This window comes from Grus americana, chromosome 27 (assembly GCF_028858705.1).
Source record: "Grus americana isolate bGruAme1 chromosome 27, bGruAme1.mat, whole genome shotgun sequence".
Taxonomy (NCBI): Eukaryota; Metazoa; Chordata; class Aves; order Gruiformes; family Gruidae; genus Grus; species Grus americana.
Window position 1 is genome coordinate 3,382,595 of NC_072878.1, and position 22,906 is coordinate 3,405,500.

At 52.3% G+C, this 22,906-nt stretch overlaps 2 protein-coding genes across 2 annotated transcripts; one reads left to right on the forward strand and one right to left on the reverse strand.

Annotated features, from left to right (window-relative positions):
- The first annotated feature begins 4,885 nt into the window (after positions 1 to 4,885).
- Positions 4,886 to 5,833, forward strand: LOC129196952 (olfactory receptor 14J1-like). Its single transcript, XM_054804922.1, has one exon. It carries the CDS (start codon positions 4,886 to 4,888, stop codon positions 5,831 to 5,833), a length of 948 nt encoding a protein of 315 aa, XP_054660897.1.
- A 13,911-nt stretch (positions 5,834 to 19,744) lies between these two features.
- Positions 19,745 to 20,734, reverse strand: LOC129196953 (olfactory receptor 1013-like). The gene has a single exon (XM_054804923.1). It carries the CDS (start codon positions 20,732 to 20,734, stop codon positions 19,745 to 19,747), a length of 990 nt encoding a protein of 329 aa, XP_054660898.1.
- Positions 20,735 to 22,906: the final 2,172 nt, after the last annotated feature.

Sequence of the window (22,906 nt, forward strand, 5' to 3'; positions counted from 1 at the left end):
GAACAGGTTGCCCAGAGAAGCTGTGGATGCGCCATCCCTGGATGATTTGAAGGCCAAGCTGGATGGAGCTTTGGGCAGCCTGGTCTAGTGGAGGGTGTCCCTGGCCATGGCAGAGGGGCTGGAACTAGATGACCTTTGAGGTCCCTTCCAACCCCAAGCCATTCTATGATGATTCTATGATGATTCTAACAGAAGGAGACATTCAGAAAGCTGGTCAAAATCTCCTTTTGTGAAGGAAAAAGAAACAAACAAAAAAAAAAAAAACCCCAACACCAGTTTAGACTTAAACAACAGATGAGCAGAGCTTTAAGTGATGTGGAGGGAAGTGATGCCATCTGTCCCAGGTAAGATTTGGAACTCCAGTGATAGAACAGAGTGGGGTAAATTCAGTGTTATAATCACAGTCAGTTCCTTGGCAGGTAGAACTGGTGGAGAATTTTTATTGTCATTCCTGTTCTGTCTAGTGAGAGGGTGCATACAGAGTGCGTATAACAGAAAGAATCTCAGAAGATCATGAAAAAGTGAAAGATTTGAAAAAGGGAGGAAACATCCAAATAGAATAGAATAGAATAGAATAGAACAGAACAGAACAGAACAGAATAGAATAGTTCAAGCTGGAAGGGACCATCTACTCCAACTGCAGAATAGGGCTGATATCACTCAAGCCATTAAAGATCAAAGGGGCTTTGGATTATTGGGTGTGTGGTCACTGGTGTGTACATGTTCTGGCAGGGGCTTTTCCAAAGGCAACCATCACCTCAGCCGATGTACCTCCACTGTGAACTTATCTACAGGTCACTGTCCATTTGACTCCTGTTCACACTGGAGTTTTAGCAAGTTCCCTTGCTGCCCCCAAAGCTACTCGCTGGTGGGAGCAGAGTGGAGAAAAGAAGAGATGAGATGCCCTGCAGGACTTCATGCTTACAAAGAAGGAAGAGCTGGTCAGAGATGTAACATTCAGGGGTGAGAAAGCAGAGTGCAGGATCCTGAGAGAAGGGAAGAAGGCCAAGAGCACGTTTTCAGGAAAGCAGACTTTGAACTGCTGGGTGCCCAGCCAGGAAGGATCCCTTGGGATATGGCCCTGCAGAGAAGAGGGGTACAGAGAGCTGTTTCATTGCTATAGATCTCCATTTAGTGGTCCAGAACGGTCCAACCCAAATGCAGAAAGTCAAGAAAAGGTGGCCAGAGGAAGGCATGGATGAGAAAGGAGCTCCTGACAAAAATCAAGCATGAAGAGGAAGCACAGAGAAGGTGGAAGGTGGCTGCCTTCCAGCCTCAGTGGTGCTGTGCTGCTGGGCTGGAGAGAGTCATTTGTACGTGAGTGTCTGTCTGTGCGTGGGGGAACTGGGGAGCTGAGGTGATCCTGGGGCCAGCGCCTGGATAGATGGAAGGTCTAAGACCAGCTCCTGGAGGGATCCATGTTGTCTGTGTGTCTACACAGCTATACATTTTCCTCTAATATCACCATGCGTACAAACAGCCCCACCCTCCTTTCTCCGCTGACCCTGGTTTGGCTTGCTTTGTACCCTCCTTTGGTGTTTTGCAGACTCTCTTCATGGCAATTCCTACCTGGGTCTGTAGAGATCTGCAACTCCTCATGCTGTTCTCTTGTGAGACTACACCACCATCAGGGTGAGCCACCCGCACACAAACAGTAACCGCTGACCAAATGGAGCTTCAGTCCAGAAGGACCTGGAGAAACTCGGGGATTTGGCCAAAAGAAACCTCGTGACGTTGACAAGGAGAATTGGCCAGTCTGTACATCAGGGCCAGCTGGGACCTGCTGTGCTGAGGAGGGACTCTGAGGAGGAGAAGGGCCTGGCAACTGCGAGGGACACCATCCGAGCCAGGGGTTTCTGCTCACTGTGAAGAAGGCCACTTGCATACGGGGCTGCGTTAGGATGCGCATGGTCACCCAGAGTAGGGCAGTTCTTCTGGCCCTTGACACCGCACTGGTAGGGACCCCCACACATGGCTTTGTCCCAGTTCTCGGCTCCCTCTTTTGCTGGAGCTGGGAGGAGCTGGAGAGTGGCCAGAGGAGATGTGGCCAGGTGGAGTTTGGGGCCTTAAGCAGATGGGCTGTGTGGAGGGGCTGAGAGACCTGGGCTTCTTTGGCCCCTTTGCCCAGTGGTGGAGAGGCTCAGGGCAGTCTAGGAGTAGCCTGAGACTGCTTGAAAGGTGGTTTCAGAGATGGTGGAGCTTTTCTGAAAATTGGGAAACATCATGATGAGAAAGAAAAGATGCCACCAAGTGCATCTTGGGAGGTTGAGATGGGACACGAGGAGAAAGAAATGTCCCTGCAAGTGCAGTTCTGTGGTACAAGAGGCCACCCAGCAAGAGTCTGGATTAGCCAGAGCTTTGCATTTCAGTGAAGAGTCTGTGAGGATGGAGAGATATCACTAAGGGTAGGAAGATGCTCAAGGTGAGACCCAAGTTGGTGAGCAGGCTGGGTGTCAAGAGCCTGCAGGGAAAGAGGTGCAGGTGTGGGACACCGTAGGACATGCTGTGGTGGAGACATCTGGGGGCAGTGGCAAGGCTGAAAGCCCCCAACACAGCCAAGGTCTTGGTCTGCTGGGCTGTGGCTGTTCTCTCTGCAGGTGATGCCTGTGAGGAGACATCTTCTCATTAGAGCACCAGGACTTCATCGTCCCCTTGTCACAACCTGTGAGCCTGAGAAAGAGTGTGTGGTAGTCCTGCTCTAGGCATTGCACATCCCCACATCACAGTGGCCCAGGAAGAGCCCTGAGACACATGTGAGGGACAGGGTCTCCCCTCCCAGGGGATGGGGGTCAGGGCTTGGCCCTTTGGGTTTATCAAACACACCCAGGTTTACTCAGCATCAGAGCCACCTTGCCATTGCCTTTGCCTACCTGTCATCACTGCCTCCACTTGCCTGCTCTAACCAGCCCCAGAGTTGCTTTGTCAGGGATGGCCCTCAGGGGGACCCATTAATGCTCCAAGAAACTGTGGAGTTTGCATCGGACTGTGACTTCTGGAGAGGTTTCATCAGCTTCCTCTCAGGGTCTGAGCTTCATGGACTCATCCCCAAACCCACCAGAGGGGTCATTAACATGCCGCCTTGGGCTGGTCCTCTGCTGCTGCTCTCCTGGGACAAAGGGAGCTCATGGCAAGTGGGCTGTGCTGCAGAGAGACAGCTCTGGCCAGGAGCAGCTCCTCTGCAGAGCCCAGCAGGGCTGAGGGCTCTGCCTGCAGGCACCGAGGGGAGAACAGCGAGGCAGAGAGAGCTTAAAGGCAGTTGGAAATGGGAGGCTTGCTGAGAGCTCAGGGAAGGAGAAATCTTCAGAGCCCTTGACACGGTAAGTCTCTGGGTGCAGGGCAATGCCGATGCGGTTCCTGGAGGCATCTCCTCAAGCTGGCAGAGCCCACAGCTGCTGGGATCTGCCAGGTGGACTCCCTGTGCAGAGGCAAGTTTGAGTGGCTGTGAATGCAGGTGTGCAGGCAGGGGTGCCCAGCTGTGTCCTTCAGAGTAGGGTCCCTGCAGCCCAGGGGCTGTGTGCCGGGGTAGGGACTCTGCCACCTGCCGGGGTCAGCACTGAGCCTGCCCGGGGAGCTGCCCAGGGCACTGCAGGGAGAAGCTGTGGGTGGAAGGAGCGACCCCCTGGAAGGGCAGGGCAGGGTCCTTCTGATGTCAAGAGGGTGCTGTGTGGGTCAGGGCTGTTCACAGCTCCAGATCACCCCTGGGACATTTGCCGTGGCACTTTTCAAGGAGCATTGAGATCCCCTTGGGCAGTGCCCTGCTGCCAGGAGGGGTCTGCAGGGCAGAGCTGAGCACACAGAGGGTGGGATGGGCTCTGTGAGCAGGGACAGGGAGGAGAGGTGTGGACAGAGCACCAGCTCCTGGCAGGGACAGCTCCAGGCAGCAGAGACATGGGCAGGGAGTGGGAGGAAACTGCAGCCAAGCCCTGGGCGAGGCTGCCTTCAGGCTGCTCTCTTGTGGTCCCTCACTCTAGCTAGATGTCTGCTGGGCGTTGTCTGCTGAGCAATGAGCTGACTCTGCCTTTAGGACATCCCATCTTCAGGACATCGGACTGTCTGCTTTGCCTGTGCTGCTGGGCTTGGGAGCTGCCCCAGAAGAGCACGGCTGTGCTGTAGGATCCCAGGGAGTGCTGAGCTTTCCCTTGGAGGTCGGTTCTCTCCTCTCAGAGGCCTTTGCTTCTCTCTGAGAGGGGCTGTGTCCTTCTCTCTCAATCACAACTCCACCTCTGGGCTGGGAAGGAGTTTTCAGATCTGCCCTTTGAAACACAACTCCCCTGCTCTCATCATCTTGTTTTGGGGATTATTGAAAGTGTCATTTGTGTGTGATATCATCTTCAAGACAGCACAAGGAGAAGTGCAGGGCAGCTGGCTGACAGTCTAATGGACACTGCAGCTCTCGTGACTCTGCACTAAGCTACAAAGAGCTGAGTCTTTTTGCCTGTCCTTCCTCAAGACCCTTCCTATTTTCCATAATAAAATGAGTATTTCTACCCCTCAAAAGAACACTCCTCAGATGTGTCAGTGGAAAATAAAAAGCACAGACAAAATTCTTACAAGGACATACTAAGCCGCTCTTGTGCATCCTGGGAACTTCTGAGTCATGACAGCAGGGACTGAATTTTACCATTAGAAGTGGATTACATCTGACATTGATTTTTAACATTTGAGCTTTCACAAACCAGCTCCATGTACCCACTGCAGCTGAGCACAGCTGACTCCTCAGCTCCTCACCACACACTCAGCCAGCACAAAGCAGAGAAAGGAAATGCATTTCAGCATGGGGGTTTTACTATGAAAAAATGGAGTGGCATTGCTCAGAGAAATCTGTCACAATTTTCCTTGTCCTTCCTTTTTTCAACCAACCAGCCTCAATGTCAAGAAACAGCAGATGTCCAATGGCAGCTCCATCACTGAGTTCCTCCTCCTGGCATTCGCAGACACACGGGAGCTGCAGCTCTTGCACTTCTGGCTCTTCCTGGGCATCTACCTGGCTGCTCTCCTGGCCAATGGCCTCATCATCACTGCCATAGCCTGCGACCACCATCTCCAAACACCCATGTACTTCTTCCTCCTCAACCTCTCCCTCCTCGACCTGGGCTCCATTTCCACCACTGTGCCTAAAGCCATGGCCAACTTAATCTGGGACAACAAGGCCATCTCCTACACAGGATGTGCTGCTCAGGTCTTTTTCTTTTTCTTTCTGATGTCAGCAGAGTTGTCCCTTCTCACAGTCATGTCCTATGACCGCTACGTTGCCATCTGCCAACCCCTGCACTATGGGACCCTCCTGGGCAGCAGAGCTTGTGTCCACATGGCAGCAGCTGCCTGGGGCAGTGGGTTTCTCAATGCTGTGCTGCACACGGCCAGTATATTTTCTTTACCACTCTGCCAAGGTAATGACTTGCACCAGTTTTTCTGTGATATCCCACAGATCCTCAAGCTCTCCTGCTCAGGATCCTACTTCAGGGAAGTTGTGCTTCTTATATTAAGTGGTTTTTTAGGTTTTGGTTGTTTCATTTTCATTGTGCTGTCCTATGTGGAGATCTTCAGGGCAGTGCTGAGGATCCCCTCTGAGCAGGGACGGCACAAAGCCTTTTCCACGTGCCTCCCTCACCTGGCCGTGGTCTCCCTGTTTGTCAGCACTGTCATATTTTCTCACCTAAAACCCCCCTACATCTCTTACCCATCCCTGGACCTGGTGGTGGCAGTTCTGTACTCGGTGGTGCCTCCAGCAGTGAACCCCCTCATCTACAGCATGAGGAACCAGGAGCTCAAGGAGGCCATTAGGAAAGTGATTTCATGGATGTTTCTCATGAAAAATTTATCTCAGTTATGATATACTTCCCATCTCTCTTTCACAAGTGACTGCCAGGGTAACCAATATCAGGCCTTTACTTGGTTTCTTTGTTTATCATTATCCTCAGAGTTATCTGTTTGTTCATTTGTGTCTATTATGTTCCTAATGAAATGTTTAGATTCATCTCAGTTCTACTGAGGAATGAACTTGCTCTGTCTCACCTGTATAAAAGGGTTTTCTGACCCTGGGACTCTCTCATCGCACCTCTGTAATAAAGTGGCATCTCCTCAATGCAGTTCCTCACGATTGAGCTGTTCTTCCAAAGCTGTCGTCAACAACAGGCCCAAGGAATTTCACCCCCAAAGGGCCTGTTTCTCTTTGCGTTTTGGAGAGAAAAGCTCACTGTCACTTTGGGAGCTGTTAGAGATTGAGGGGTGGAATTTGGACTCAACCATTGGTGTGTGGTGAGAATGGGGATGGTGAGTGGTCTCTGAGGTACATACCCAGGGCTATCCCACATGTGACAGTGCAGAGGACATCCCCCCCCGAGGGGAATCTGCAGCTGCCTGCAGATCTCTGTGGTGGACAGTGGCTGGACCCACCCCAAGGTGAGCGATTGCCCGAGCTGCATTCACCCAAAGAATCCTGGTATCTGCAAGGAAACAAAGACAGAGATGACCAGTAACAGACCAACTCCTGATTTGGCTTTGCATGTGTGCGCAGCTTTTGCTTTACCTGTGAAACTGCCTTCATCTCACCCCACGAGTTCTCTCACTTTTACCCTTTGGATTCTTCTTCCCCATCCTGCTGGGAGGGAGGGAGCGAGTGAGCAGCTGTGTGGGGCTGAGCTGCCTACCGGGTTACACCACACCACCAGGACATGTTCTTGGGACAACCTCCCCCACTCATCTGCCAGCTCTTACCCCCCAAGTCACTCCCAGACAAAGCTCCTCACCTGGGGCTGAGCTGGATGACTGGGGTCCAGCTGTGACCAGAGAGAGGACAAGGGCTGTCCTGGGTCCTCTGCAGCCTTTGTGATCCCCACAGATCAAGGAAGCATGCAGAGGAGAACCTGGCAACATGCAGACCATGCCCATGCCCATGAGGGCCCTCCAGAAGAGTCCCTCAGTCTAAATGTCCAGCCTGGCTTGCTTTTGCATGAAGAGACAGAGGAGAAACTGCCCCAGGAGCCTCCTGCCAGACCCCTCTCCTCATGTCACCTTTCCAGCCCTGGCCATTCACCATGGTCCTTGGGAGGGCTGACCTTTGCCATGTCCTGCGGGGCTCAGTGGCCGTGTCGCTAGGAGAGGCAGTCCTGCCCAGCCTCTGTCCTGGCCCAGAGCCCTGCAAAGTGCAGAGCAGGGCTGACTGGGAACCAGCACCTGGGACACAGCTCAGCCTGGGCAGGGGCAGGGTGCTGGGGGAGGCTGCCCAAGCAGGAGGGCCGCTGGGGGCTGGGGCACTGCGAGCTGCTGTGGGGGATGATGCCAAGGGAGACTTTTCTCCACCACTGAACACCCCCTGCCTCAGGGGATGTGCACAGCAGGGCCGTGGGGCCATGTGTGGGGCTGCATCTGCACAGGGGACGGAATGCCCACAGCAGACACAATGCTCCAGGGAGCTCCCACACTGCTGGGACCTCAGAATTACCCCCAGCCCCCAGCCAGGCCGGGCTCTCGCCCTTCTTACTGCGATGGTGCCAGTGGACATGTGCTGGCTCAGGAGAAAGCACTGACCAATCTGATTGAACTCTCAAGTTCTCCCTGCTCAGAGCAGACCATGGTGCTAGAGACCTCCATAGGTCCCTTCCCAGCCAAACCTCTGTAGGGGGAGGGGATAAGCAGTGGAGGTGAGGGTAGTGTGTTGAGGCATTGCTGGCATTTTTAATCCCCGGCTAAGTCTGTCCTCGAGATTAAGCTTTGAATGACTTCATCCTCAAAAGGAGGCTCAGGTCCATGGGCACCAGGAGTCAAACCAGCACTGGGCTACCACCAAAATGGCTTCACTATGTGCAAACTGTGTCTGACAAATTTTGTGGCCTTTAACAATGGTGATAGAGCATTGGTGGATAAGGGAAGAGTGACAGATGTCATCTACCTGGACTTGTGCAAAGCATTTGACACCAACCCGCATGAAGTCCTGGTGTCTAAATGGGACAGATGTGAAATCAAGGGAGGGACCACTTGGTGGATAAGGAATTGGCTGGATGGTCGCACTCAAGGAGTTATGGTCAACAGCTCCATGTCCAAGTGGAGATCAGTGATGAGTGGTGTTCCTTGGAGGTTGGACTGGTGCTGTTTAACATTGTTGTGGGTGACATGGATAGTGGGATCGAGTGCACCCTCAGCAAGTTTGCCGACGACACCAAGCTGTGAGGTATGGTCGACACACTAGAGGGAAGAGATGCCATCCAGAGGGACCTTGACAGGCTTGATAGGTTCGCCCTGTGAACCTCATGAAGCTCAACAAGGCCAAGTGCAAGGTCCTGCACGTGGGTCGGCACAATCCCAAGCACAGGTACAGGCTGGGTGGAGAATGGATTGAGAGCAGCCCTGAGGAGAAGGACTTGCGGGTATTTATTGATGAAAAGCTGAACATGAGCTGGCAGCGTGCACCTGCAGCCCAGAAAGCCAACTGTGTTTTGGGCTGCATCAAAATCAGCATGACCAGCAGGCTGAGGGAGGGGATTCTCCCACTCTGCTCTCCTCTCATGAGACCCCACCTGCAGTACTGCGTCCAGCTCTGGGGGCCCCAGAACAAGAAAGACATGGAGCTGTTGGAGCGAGTCAAGAGCGGGCCACAAAGATGCTCAGAGGGCTGGAGCACCTCTCCTATCAAGACAGGCAGAGACAGTCAGGGTTGTTCAGCCTGGAGAAGAGAAGGCTCCAGGGAGACCTTGTAGCAGCCTTCCAAAACCTAAAGGAGGCCTACAGGAAGGATTGAGAAGGACTCTTTATCAGGGAGCATGGTGACAGGACAAGGGGTAATGGCTTTAAACTGAAGGAGTGTAGATGTAGATTAGATATTAGGAAGAAATTCTTCCCTGTGAGGGTGGTGAGGCACTGGCACAGGTTGCCCAGAGAAGCTGTGGATGCCCCATCCCTGGAAGTCTTCAAGGCCAGGTTGGATGGGGCTTTGGGAAACGAGGCCTAGTGAAGGGTGTCCCTGCCCATGTCAGGGAGGTTGGAACTAGATGATCTTTGAGATCCCTTCCAACTCAAATCATTCTATGATTCTATGCTTCTATGAAAACACTCTCCCGCACTGCATGCCACGGCCAAGCTGCACCTAGTGATGTCCACCTTCCACAAGGCATAGTCATACAAGAAATGATTTAGACAGAGAGATAGGAAAGGAGAGATGAAATACAATTCAGGATTAAAGAGTTAATAAGACCTCTGAAAGAAAGGGCAAGTTTCTAACTGCCTGAAGCTCAAAGCAGCCACCGATGGTTGGGAGGAATCTGAATGACCAAAAAGCAAGGGGAGGGGGAAGCCTGGAGAGCCATGGGAAGGGCCTATGTCCACTTACTTTGCGGAAAAGATGCCCTTAGACATGGTCCTTTAACCAGGAGAGCTGCAACACCTGGAAGGGGAGGGAGGTTAAACACACAGTGAAATAGAGTAGTGGTAAGGCAAGAATGAGCAAAGATCAGTATTTCTTCTCCCATGATTAATGCAATTCTTGGAAATCCCCATTGCGGGCACGGTGGGGAAACATTGTCATTTCATGAAAAGTACTCAAATGTTTCAGCTGATAAAAATGTGCTGACCTCTCTTTGAATGTCTAAACCCGTTGTTCACCTTTCCAGGCAGATCTCAGCTGTCTGACCAAAACCACCCACGGCCACTTGTAGGGGCCCCAGCGTAGCTGAGGGGCTTGCCTGGGACTGGCAGCTGTCAGAGAGGAGCTGTGGGAGACCAGAGCCCCTGGGGAGCTGCAGGTGGAGGCTGGGCAAGGGGTCCCAGGGCATCTACACTGGCACCGAGCTTCTGTGTCCCTGAGACTGAAGGCATTTGTGTCCTACAAGTAACCCCAGTTCTGGAAAACAAGTTCCTTTTCAAAAAAGGAAAAAGAACACCAAATCCCATGAAAGACCAGAATATTAAAAGAAAAGAAAACTAGGAGGAATTGTAAAAAATGAGAAGTGTGTTGACACATTTTCTTTTCTTTAGATGTTTTTCTTATCTTCTTCATTTCTTTTTTTTCATTTCAAAGACAGAGAATATATTAATTAGCATGTGTGAAGCTATAGCATTAAAAAAAAAAAAGTGTGTTGTACAAAAACCCCATGCCTACCCCCAAAAACTCCCCTGCCCAGGAAAGCGTATGTATGCACCTTACTCAAAAGACAGAAGCAGCAATAAGCTGTCTTGAGATAAAATAATAATTTGACAGAGTTCCATAAGTTGGCTGGAATTTAACAAAGTGGATTCAACAGTGGTTTGACAAGGTTCAGCAGGTTTGGCCCTGTGAGGTGCCCACACCTGAGCTGTCTGTCCTCATGCACTCCTCATGCACACGGGGTGTTCAGAGACACGAGTCCTTCCCTTGGAGACGCAGAGGCAGTGCATGGCAGCAGTCACAGTGTCTCGCTGGGCTCCTGTTGCCACGCCAGGAGGCTGGGAGGCACCTCAGCCCTGCGCTGTATCGCCCTGCTCTGCACTTGCCTGAGGTGCCCCAAGGCAGGAGGAATGGACACGGGGACCTGGGTTCAAGGAAGCCCACCCCAGTGCTGCATGCAGGTGGTTTCCCAGGGGACGTTACTCTCTAAGTCAAGTGACCTGGGGACACTGTGTGTCCCACGCACCTTCATGGTGTCCCCAGGAACAGCTGTGGGCATTTGTGCTCACTCAGGTTCCTCCCACCACACGCACACCATGTGCATGCTTACGACTCGTCTGTACGATGCCAAGATGGACTTGTGACCTGGTCACTCGGTGTCCCTCCGTGGAGGCACAAACAACCCCTCTGAGCTGGGGTGGGAGGCCAGTGCTGGCAATGGTGGTTGTTCTTGGCTGCTGTGTGACGATGACCGCGGGGCAGCTTTCCCGGGGTGCCCAGCACACATGGGCACAGAGCAGGTCCTGCTCTGCTGGTGCTTCATGGCTCTGCCAGGAGGCCTGGCTGTGCGAGGACACTGCTGTGTGCCCCCACCCTGCACACTCACGCAGCTGAGGTGGACACCGGTGTTTCCCTCTCGCTGGCACTTCCCAGCCCAGACATCCCAGCCCCTTCCCAGCTCTCACCACTCCCCTGCCCTCTCCCCAGGTGAGCAGAGCATCCCAGTCTGTGCTGGTCCCTCAGCAGGAAATGGAGAAGATGGAGGTGAGTGACAGTGTCTCTCTGGCTGGCATGCTGAGGAGATCTCCACGCCAGGCAGCCTGCAGCCCCCTGCCAGTCCCGCTCCCCAGGACAGCACAGAGTCCTGGCCCTGGGGCTCCTCTGGCAGCTCCCGCTGCCCCAGTGGCAGGGCAGCCTGCCCCAAGCTGGCACCCGCAGCCAAGGCTTTCTCTTTCCATGTCTGCCCTGCACACACATGGTGCCCTGCTCTTCTCCCAGGACATCCCATCTCCCCACAGAGCCTTTCTGCAAGGTGGGCACATCTGTGCTGGCCTGGACAGCCATTCCTACACCCCCTGCCCATGCTCTCCACAGCCCTTGAGCTGGTGGAGCTGCTCTGCAGAGCAAGTGGGCTGTGGGGCCTGGGGTCACAGGGGCACTCTGCAAGGGACGTGCTGGTCAGGCTGGGAGGCAGACCCAGCTCAGGGACATCACTGCCACTGACTGCCTCCCACAGAGGCTCTTATGTGGCCATGGAGGCTGCTCAGAGGTGACCTGCCTTATTGCCAATGCCATGAGATGTGTTTGGGTGCTGCACCGCATCCAGTCTATGGAAGTCCACTGATGGGAAAACGAACCACTCACCAGGCTCCTTTCCCTGTGCCTGCTGTGTCCCCTGGCCTTGCAGAACCCTCACTTGGTGGTTCACACCCACATTTAGCACTTGATCTCTGGGGCACTTCACCTTGCACAGGCTCGTGCTCAGTGGGCTCCATTCCCTGCTGACCTCCTGGCACGTGCTGTCCCTGCAGATCCCCTGGGCTCTCCTGGCAGCTCCTGATTCCTTTCAGAAAAACACTCCTCTGCCATCAGCCCTACCACAGGCTGTTGAGCCCCAGGCAGCTTAGTTGGAGTCCATTCAGCATCTGTGTGGGTGCTGTCCACCCACAAGGAACACCTGAGCCATTCCTCAGTCCCTGGAAGAGCACACTGGGACCCTCATCTCATCCCTCTGCGCCCATGCAGAAACAAGCAAAGCAACAGTTTTCTTTAGAGCCTCTTCCTTGGGCATGTTCTTGAGAGCAAGACTGGGAAAAGACGTAAGCCTTTGGGCAGTGCCCTGAGGAGATTGCCTTTCCTGGTGGAAATGCTGTTACAGAGGCCAGCTCTGTCAGAGATCTGCTGTGCCTCTGCAGCTCCAGAGAAGGTCTCGGAGGAAAATCTCAGTCAGAAATGTCACTGCAGGGTCCTTTTTGATGTTGCAATGCACAGAGGGTATGGAAATTCATTTACCCTGCCTCCAGGTAGAAAACAGACAGGTAGATAATGAATTAGCAATGGTATGATTAATGAAAATTCTTTGTGGACAACATTATCAGAAGTGAAAAAAAGAAAAATAAAATAAATCAACAATGACATTAACAGTGACAAAACACATAAAAGGAGACTGGGCCTGCCATGAATTCTTTTACAAGTGACATGTAGAAGGACATGGGCAGTATATTGCTTCTGAAAAACATCTAGTCATCAGTTTCCGAACTGCACCCTTGAGCTCCTGGTTCCTCATGCTGTAGATGAGGGGGTTCACTGCAGGAGGCACCACTGAGTACAGAGCTGCCACCACCAGGTCCAGGGATGGGGAGGAGATGGAGGGGAGCTTCAGGTAGGCAAATAGGCCAGTACTGATAAACAGGGAGACCACGGCCAGGTGAGGGAGGCACGTGGAAAAGGCTTTGTGCCGTCCCTGCTCAGAGGGGATCCTCAGCACTGCCCTGAAGATCTGCACATAGGACAGCACAATGAAAATGAAACACCCAAAGAATAAATAGGCACTAACCACAATAAGCCCAGCCTCCTTGAGATAGTCTGAGTCTGAGCAGGAGAGCTTGAGGATCTGGGGGATTTCACAGAAGAACTGATCCAGGGCATTTCCCTGGCAGAGTGGTATAGAAAATGTATTGGCTGTGTGCAGCACAGCATTGAGAAACCCACTGCCCCAGGCAGCTGCTGCCATGTGGACACAAGCTCTGCTGCCCAGGAGGGTCCTGTAGTGCAGGGGTTGGCAGATGGCAACATAGCGGTCATAGGACATCACTGTGAGAAGGGACAACTCTGCTGACATCAGAAAGAAAAAAAGACCTGAGCAGCACATCCTGTGTAGGAGATGGCCCTGGTGTCCCAGAGGGAATTGGCCATGGCTTTAGGGACCGTGGTGGAGATGGAGCCCAGGTCGAGGAGGGAGAGGTTGAGGAGGAAGAAGTACATGGGGGTGTGGAGGTGGTGGTGGCAGGCTATGGCAGTGATGATGAGGCCATTGGCCAGGAGAGCAGCCAGGTAGATGCCCAGGAAGAGCCAGAAGTGCAAGAGCTGCAGCTCCCGTGTGTCTGCAAATGCCAGGAGGAGGAACTCGGTGATGGAGCTGCCGTCGGACATTTGCTGGTTCTTGGCAGGGGGTCTGGTTGAAAAAAGCAAAGGACAGGGAACAATTAGGACATCTTCCTCTAAGCAAAGCCACTCCATTTTTCATAGAAATAATCCCTATTCGAAATGTGTTTCCTTGTCTGGTTTGTGCTGGCTGAGTGTGTTGTGAGGAGCTGAGGAGTCATCTGTGCTCAGCTGCAGTGGGTACATGGAGCTGGTTTGTGACACCTCCAATGTTGACAACTGATGTCAGATGTAATCCACATTTAATGGAAAAGTTAATCTCTGCACTGTACCGTGCCGTGCCCTTCTGGGGCAGCTCCCAAGCCCAGCAGCTTGGGCTGGTTGAAAAAATGAAAGGACAGGGAAAAGTTAGGACATCTTCCTCTGAGCAAATCCATTCCATTTTTGACAGAAACACCCACCAGCTGAAATGCCTTTCCCTTCTCTGGTTTGTGCTGGCTGAGTGTGTTGTGAGGAGCTGAGGAGTCAGCTGTGCTCAGCTGCAGTGGGGACATGGAGCTGGTTTGTGACAGCTACAGTGTTCACCACTAATGTCAGATTTAGTCCACCTTCAATGGAAAAATTAAATCTCTGTACTCATGATTTGGAAAAGTGCAGGATACACAAGAGAAGCTTAGCATGTCCTTATAGGAATGTTGTCTGTGTTTTTTATTTTCGACCATCACATCTGGGGATTTTTCCTCTGAGGGGCAGAAATACACATTTTATCATGGAAAATGGGAAGAGTCTTGAGACAGTTCAGGCAAAAAGGCTCAGGTCTTTGTAGCTTAGTGCAGAGTCAGGAGAGCTGCAGTGTCCATTAGACTGCTAATGAAATACCCCATGGTTTTGATTCCTTTGCCTTCCAGAAGACAACAAACATAAATTACTCTCTAAAAAATAGCCCAAAAAAAGACTCTAAGGAGAGCAGAGGAGTCCTGTTTCAAAGGGCAGATCTGCAAACTGTTCTTTTTCCCAGCCCAGAGGTGGAGTTGTGTTGGAGAGAGAAGGACACAGCCCCTCTCAGAGAGAAGCAAAGGCCTCTGAGAGGAGAGAACTGACCTCCAAGGGAAAGCTCAGCACTCCCTGGGATCCTACAGCACAGCCGTGCTCTTCTGGGGCAGCTCCCAAGCCCAGCAGCACAGGCAAAGCAGACAGTCCGATGTCCTGAAGATGGGATGTCCTAAAGGCAGAGTCAGCTCATTGCTCAGCAGACAGCGCCCAGCAGACATCTAGCTAGAGTGAGGGACCACAAGAGAGCAGCCTGAAGGCAGCCTCGCCCAGGGCTTGCCTGCAGTTTCCTCCCACTCCCTGCCCATGCCTCTGCTGCCTGGAGCTGTCCCTGCCAGGAGCTGGTGCTCTGCCCACACCTCTCCTCCCTGTCCCTGCTCACAGAGCCCATCCCACCCTCTGTGTGCTCAGCTCTGCCCTGCAGACCCCTCCTGGCACCAGGGCACTGCCCAGGGGCACCTCTGTGTTGGCAGGTCTTAAGGAGAAGAGCAGATCAACCCTGAAGACACCACAAAGGTGATGTGAATGCTTTGTGTAGGCAGAGGAAAGGGTGAAGTGACTTTATCAGGTGCCCTGAAAAACGTGACCCTGGCAGGCGGCAGAGTCCCTGCCCCGGCACACAGCCCCTGGGCTGCAGGGACCCTGCTCTGAAGGACACAACTGGGCACCCCTGCCTGCACACCTGCATTCCCAGCCACTCAAACTTGCCTCTGCACAGGGAGTCCACCTGGCACATCCCAGCAGCTGTGGGCTCTGCCAGCTTGAGGAGATGCCTCCAGGAACCGCATCGGCATTGCCCTGCACCCAGAGACTTACCGTGTCAAGGGCTCCGAAGATTTCTCCTTCCCTGAGCTCTCAGCAAGCCTCCCATTTCCAACTGCCTTTAAGCTCTCTCTGCCTCGCTGTTCTCCCCTCGGTGCCTGCAGGCAGAGCCCTCAGCCCTGCTGTGCTCTGCAGAGGAGCTGCTCCTGGGCAGAGATGTCTCTCTGCAGCACAGCCCACTTGCCATGAGTTCCCTTTGTCCCAGGAGCCTGGAGCAGCTCAGCAGCAGAGGCCCAGCCCAAGGCGGCATGTTAATGACCCCTCTGGTGGGTTTGGGGATGAGTCCATGAAGCTCAGACCCTGAGAGGAAGCTGATGAAACCTCTCCAGAAGTCACAGTCCGATGCAAACTCCACAGTTTCTTGGAGCATTAATGGGTCCCCCTGAGGGCCATCCCTGACAAAGCAACTCTGGGGCTGGTTAGAGCAGGCAAGTGGAGGCAGTGATGACAGGTGGGCAAAGGCAATGGCAAGGTGTCTCTGATGCTGAGTAATCCTGGGTGTGATTCATCAAGCCAAAGGGCCAAGCCCTGACCCCCAGCCCCTGGGAAGGGAGGTCCTGTCCTGCACACACAGGGCTCAGGGCTCTTCCTCATGTCCAGTCTCAACTTCGAAAGCTTCACTTTGTGCCATTATTTCTTTCTTGTGGTGTTTCCCAGTGTTAGGAAAAACTCCACCATCTCTGAAACCACACTAATCTCAAGATAGTCTGAGTGGCCATGCTTGTCCTAATGCAGACCTGTATGTATGTGGCCTTGTTCATGGTGAGTGTGCACCACCGACTTGCATGCTGTCCCGCATAGTGCCTGGGCCCTTCTCCTCAGGGTCACTGCACAACCAGTCAGTTGCAAGTCTGCCCTGATGAACGAGGTTATTCTTGCATCTGACGAAGGATGTTCCCAAGTTGAGCCTGCTTTGACTGTGAAGATAATTGTTTAATGATCTCTCCCTGTTCTTATCTCAACCCATGAGCCTTTTGTTATATTTTCTCTCCCCTGTCCAGGTGAGGAGGGGGAGTGACAGAGTGGCTTTGGTGGACACCTGGCGTCCAGCCAGAGTCAACCCTCCACAGTGGAGAAAGGGTAAATGAGGGTTGGGTGTTTGTATGGTAGGCTATGTTACGGGAAAATATATACGTATATAGACACTCAAACAGTAAGGATGTCTCCAGAAGCTAGTCTTAGGTCCTCCAGCTATCTGGGCGTTGGCTCCAGGATCTCCTCGTCCCCCCCAGCTCCCCCATGCACAGACAAACAGACACATGTGCAAATGGCTCCCTCCAGCACAGAACCACAGAACCATTGAGGCTGGAAGGCAGCCACCTTCCACCTTCTCTCTGCTTCCTCTTCACACTTGGTTTCTGGCAGGAGCTCTGTTCTCATCCATGCCAGCCTCCTGCCACCTTTTCTTGAATTCCTGCATGTCCAGGTGGACCATTCTGGAGCTTGAAGAGGAGTTCGTTAACCATCAGACAGCTCTCTGCACCCTTTTTCTCTTCAGGGCCATATCCCAGGGGATTCTTCCAAGCGGGGCACCCAGCAGGTCAAAGCCTGCTGTCCCGCTGTCCTGATGTCCTGCTCCTTGCTTTTTGGTCTCCTCTCAGAATCCTCCACTTCAGTCCTGCCCACCTATGTTTCTGTGTTTCCTCCCTCAAAGGCGAGATCACACACAGAAGCTCCAGGATTTAAAAAGAAATTAAAGGGTCAGAAGTGCAAGCCAGGCCAACAATATCTATTTTTCAATGTTCAAACCACACTGAACACGTCAAGCAGCAGTCATACACTGAGATCTAAGACATCCTAGATTAGTCGAGGGTACATCATATAAAGGATGTTGAGGGATTTGTATTGGGTTTACGTGGCAAGGGATGGGTAGTGGGGAGGGTGGTGTGCAGGAGTGGCTTCTGTGAGAAGATGCCAGAAGCTGCCCCATCATGTGAGACAGAGCCAGTTCCAGCTGGCTCTAAGATGGACCCACCACAGTGATGGTGATAGCACCTCTGCAGTAACATAGTTAAGATGGGGAAACAACTGCTGCACAACAGCAGCTGGAAGAGAGGGGTGAGACTATATGAGAGAAAAACCTCTGCAGACACCAAGGTCAGTGAAGAAGGAGGGGGAGGAGGTGCTCGAGGTGCCGGAGCAGTGATTCCCTTGCAGCCCATGGTGAAGACCACGATGATGCAGGTTGTCCCGCTGCCACCCATGGAGGACCACAGTGGAGCAGATATCTGCCCTGCAGCCCCTGGAGCACCCCGCACCGTGGGAAGGACCCATGTTGGAGAAGTTCATGAAGGACTATCTCCTGTGGGAAGAGGAGTGTGAGGAGGAAGGAGTGACAGAGACAACATTTGATGAACTGACCGTGACCTCCATTTCCCTAACCCCTGTGCTGCTGCGGAGGAAAAGGCAGAGAAAATTGGGAGTGAATTTGAGCCTGGGAATAAGGGAGGTTTCCAGAGAAGGTGTCTAAAGATTTGATTTTATTTCTCATTACCCCATTCTGATTTGATTGGCAATAAGTTAAATTAATCTCCCTGAATTAAGTCTGTTTTGCCCATGACGGTAATTGGTGAGTGATCTCCTGTCCTCATCCTGACCCACAAGCTTTTTGGTGTGTTTTCTCCCTCTGCCCTGTTGAGGAGGGGGAGTGGTAGAGCAGCTTGGTGGGCACCTGGTGGGTAGCCACAGTCCAACCACCACAGATGGATAGAGGCTTTCAGGAGACACGGGCTGGGAGGATCCAGAGTGAAGTTTCTTCAAAGTAAAGAGGCCATTTGGACGTATGGAGCTCCTCAATGGGGAAGGGGACAAGTTGGGTCAGCCCTTGTGCATGAGGGTTGAAGGAGAGGCCAGTAAGGGTGGCATCATAAATGGATAGGATGGGATAGGATAGGATGGGATAGGATAGGATAGGATAGGATAGGATATGATGGGATAGGACAGGATAGTTCAGTTTGGAAGCACCTACAATCATCATCTAGTCCAATTGCCTGACCACTTCAGGGCTGACCAAAAATGAAAGCCTATTAGGAAGGGTATTGTCCAAATGCCTCTTCAACACTGACAGGCTTGGGGCATCAACCACCTTTCAAGGAAGCCTGTTCCAGTGTTTGACCACCCTCTCTCTAAAGAAATGCTTCCTCATGTCTAGTTTAAACCTCCTCTGATGCAGCTTCGAACCATTCCAGGCATCCTGGCACTGGATCACAAGGATCAGCACCTCCCTCTCCATGTCCCCTCCTCAGGAAGCTGTAGAGAGCAATCAGGTCACCCCTCAGCCTTCTTTTCTCCAAACTAGACAAACCCAAAGTCCTTTGCTGCTCCTCATAGGACATGGTGTCCAGCCCTTTCACCAGCTGCATTGCCCTCCTCGGGACACATCCAAGGACCTTCACATCCTTCTTAAATTATAGCACCCAGAATTTCACATAGGAAAGAGGAAGGAAGAAGGAAAAAAAAAAAGAAAGAAAAAAAAAAACAAACCAAAAAAAACAACCCCAAAGTAATAAGTGATGCCAAAGCAATCACTCCCAAGCTTCCACAAGTACAATGGTGCCCAGCCAGTCCCCAAGCAATGGCTATCCACTGAAAAAAGCCCTCCCCTCCATTTTTGTTGCTGAGCATGATGCTATATGACATGGAAGATCTGGTAAGTTTGGATCAGCTGTCCTTGCTGTGTCCCCTCCCAATTTCTTGTGCACTCTCAACCTGCTCACTCTAAGGGCAATGTGAGAAACAGAGACGGTCTCGATGCTGTGCAGACAATGCTCAGCAATAGCTACACATCTGGTGTGATATCAACACGGTTTTGGTCCCCAGTCCAAAGCACAGCACCTTACAGGCTGACATGAAGAGAATAAGCTCCCCCCCAGCCCAGTACAATGGGTCACAGCTTTCTAGTGGGGAAGGAGGGCTGAGGTGGGAAGCCTGATCCTCCAAGGATGAAGAGACTGGGGCAAGGGAACGGCTGTCACGGTCTCTGTCCAAGATGTAGGGTGAAGACAGAAGAGAAGCTTGAGCTGGAGCCAGAAGGGAAAAGCTGGAGCAGGGACTTGCTCACTTCTGCCAGGAACAGGGGAGGGAAAGGTGTGTGTGTGTGGGGAGATCCAGGCGATGACCTTGTTTCAGCCCTCAGACAGAGGAACTGCTCCCCTCGCTCCAGCCTCTCCACCTCCCCTTGCAGCAAAGGCTTCTTATTCAATCCTGATACTTCAACAGTTCCCCACATAAGATCACCAAGGTGTTTATTTTCAAGGAAAAAGCAAACCCATGACATTTTCAACATTTTTTTTTTAAACAATGATATTTCTCTCCAAGGACCTTTTGCTTTCTTCCCTTTGCCACTTCACAAGAGGTCTCAGTGGCATGTGCTTTGGAAGAGCCAGCTGGTATCCAGAGCTTCCAAAGGAGCTAGAAGCATCTTTTGCCTGCATCACCAAGGGAGCATGAGCTCTGGGTGCAGGCCAGGGCTTTCCTGAGCACTTTCCTGATGGCCTCCTTGACCTCCCTGTTCCGCAGGCTATAGATGAGGGGATTGACCAGGGGCGTCAGGATGGTGTAGAAAAAGGAGAACACTTTGTTGAGCTGCCTCAGCGGGCCTGTTCTAGGTAGCATGTAGACAACAAAGAGGGTGCCATAGAAAACAGTGACAATGGAGAGGTGAGAGGAGCAGGTAGAGAAGGCCTTCTGTCTGCCCGTGCTGGACGGGATCCTCAGGATGGCAGCTATGATGCACATGTAGGAGGCCAGCATGAACAGGAAAGGAAATACCAGGTCCAGAAAGGCAAAGACAAACCCAATGAGCGTGAACACCTTGGTGTTACTGCAGGCAAGCTCCAGCAATGGAGTAAACTCACGGAAGAAGTGGTCAATCGCCTTGGGGCCACAGAACTGCAACTGGGATAAGAACACTGTGACTACCACCAGCAGCAGTGAACCCCCTAGCCAAGATGCAGCTGCCAGGTGTAAAGAGACCTTCCAGGTCATGAGGCTGGCATAGAGCAGAGGCTGGCATATGGCCAAGTACCGATCGTAGGACATGGCCGCCAGAAGGTAACACTCAGTAGTTGCAAGGGAAGCAAAGAAGTAGAACTGAGCCATGCAGCCGTGAGCAGAGATGCTGCTGTCCCCAGACAAGAAGCTGGCCAGCAACCGTGGCAGGATGGTGGAGCTGTAGCAGGTCTCCAAGGAGGACAGATTGCCCAGGAAGAAGTACATGGGGGTGTGCAGATGCCGGTCTGCCACCACCAGCACAACAATGAGGATGTTCCCAATCATGGTGACTGAGTAGATCATAAGCAAGAGGAGAAAGAGCAGGTACTGGAGCGTGGGGACATCACGTATTCCCAGCAGCACAAAATCCATGGATGCTGTCCCATTGTCCCTTTCCCCTTCGGCCATGCAATGTTGTTTGTCTTTTATTTTCTCAGTTGTCACAAAGAGAGGCTACGAGAAAGAAACACATTTCAGCGTTTACCTTCCACATTTTTTTGTGTACGACATTTTTCTGTTCACGCTAGCTTTATGTATTTCATGCCTAGTGAAAGCATAAAATAAATGTTCTTCCTGATGGGTAAAGAACACTCATCCCACAGAGCCACTGCAGACTCTGGAGGTGAGCTGCCCAATGGAAGTTCTTCTTTCTCACTACAGAATAAATCCATGAAGTGCATTTGCTCACAGAGAAACAAACAACGGTCATATGCCGCTGGGTATGCCCTGGAAAACATGTTATAGTTGTTGAGGATCGACAACCTTCTGCTCTCAGGAAAGAGAAAGTGTGCCAGAGAAAAGGAACCCCTCTCTCCAAAAAAGCCCACTGTGTGAAACGTCATGCCAGACACCACCCTTCCTCCAAAGCAAGGGATGGGCACATCGCAGGGTGAGTGGCCACAGCTCTCTGAAGCACTCACATGAGAAGGAAAGGATTCCCGCCCCACTCCTTCCCATCTACCCAACAGGCCAATTTCTTCCAATTGAGAAAGGGCACATCAGGCGTTACTGGCTCAGATGACCAACGGACTGTGCTGTGGGACTGCCAGAGAGATGCTAAAAACCACACTGTATGTCAAAATGCAGCATAAAAAGTTAAAAGGAAGTGATCAAAAAAAAAAAAAGGGAAGGGGTAACTGGGAGTCAACCAAGCCACATGGGAGAGGTTGTGCAGAGGAGAATAATGGGAAGGTTTAAGGAGACCAATCCAGACATTTTTCAGTGGTGCCCTGAAGAAAGGACACACTGAAATACAGGAAATTCCATTGAAAGATAGGGTGGTCAAACACTGGAACAGTTGCCCAAAAAGGTTACGAAGGGTCCACCCTTGTGAATATTAAAAACTAGACGGGACATGGTCCTGAGCCACTTGCTCTAGCTGCCCCTGCTTTTAGGAAGGGGGGAGGTGGACTGGATGATGTCCTGAAGTGGCTTCCAAGCCCAGCTGCTCTGTGATTCTGTGATTGAAAGCTGCTGGGCAGAACTATTTGCTTCACATTTGTCCTTCATCAGCAGTGGTTCCTGAGGTCTTGGGGGCTGCCTCCCTGCAAATCCCAGCCCAGCAGCAGGACCTCAGCGTGGCCAGCTGTGCCTGTGGGGCTCCCTGAGAAAGTAGGACACTGAGCAGGTCATCCCCAGGGTGCCATGGGGTGAGGTGGGAGAGGATCAGGGTCAGGGCCATGGCCAATGCCAGGGACATGCCTCAGCACATGACTAGAGAAAGCTCACGCCCGAGAAACACACCTCTCTGCACAAGCGGTTCCCTCTAAGTGTCCCACACTCACCTCTGAGGCTGGAATGCGTTTCTTCCAGTGGTGGTAATCACAGGAAATGTCCTGAGAGTTTGCCCAAAGCTACTCAGAATAACTGACACTCCAGCCCTCTCCTCCGCACGGGACTGAGGAAGCTGAGACTTGCAGAACAAAACCTACATGATTCTAATGCTGAGGGAGTGAGAAAACAAGCAAAACCCAGCAACAACTAAAAAGTAAAACAAACCCAGAGACAACCGAAATAGCCCCGTGAATGATGAAGTAAAGGGCACAGGCAGTCTGGCCCCATGCAGCTTGCCCAAATGCTCCCCCCAGCCAGCTCAGGTGGGAGAGTGTCCAGGGGCTGTCCCCGGGGTCTCACTGTGCCAGGGGCTCGGGGCCGTCTGGGAGAAGTGGGGAGCTGGGGTGGGAAGACGTGCAGGAAAGGACAAGACTGAGACTCGGGTCTCTACACCCTCATTTCTTCTGTTCAAAGACGCAGCAGATTGACTAATAAGGCCCAGCCTTCACTCCCCCTCAGCACATCCACACAAACCTGCAGTCCTTATCATGAAGGAGTGACATCTGCTCTGATGTCAATGAAGTCCAGGGTCAAGGTCTTAGCTTCTGCCTTTTCCCTACCATTTCTTCACTTCTTGGACCTCACTGCAAGCCCCGAACCAGGGCTCGTTCCTGACTCTGCCCTTGCCCTCTCCTCCCAGCAGCTCTGATGGTGAGTCTCCAGCAGCACCTGAAGGCTCCCAGCTCTCTGAAGCGTCCCAGGGTTTATAGCAGAAAGGAGACTCTGAAGGTTCCTGCTGCCGCGTGT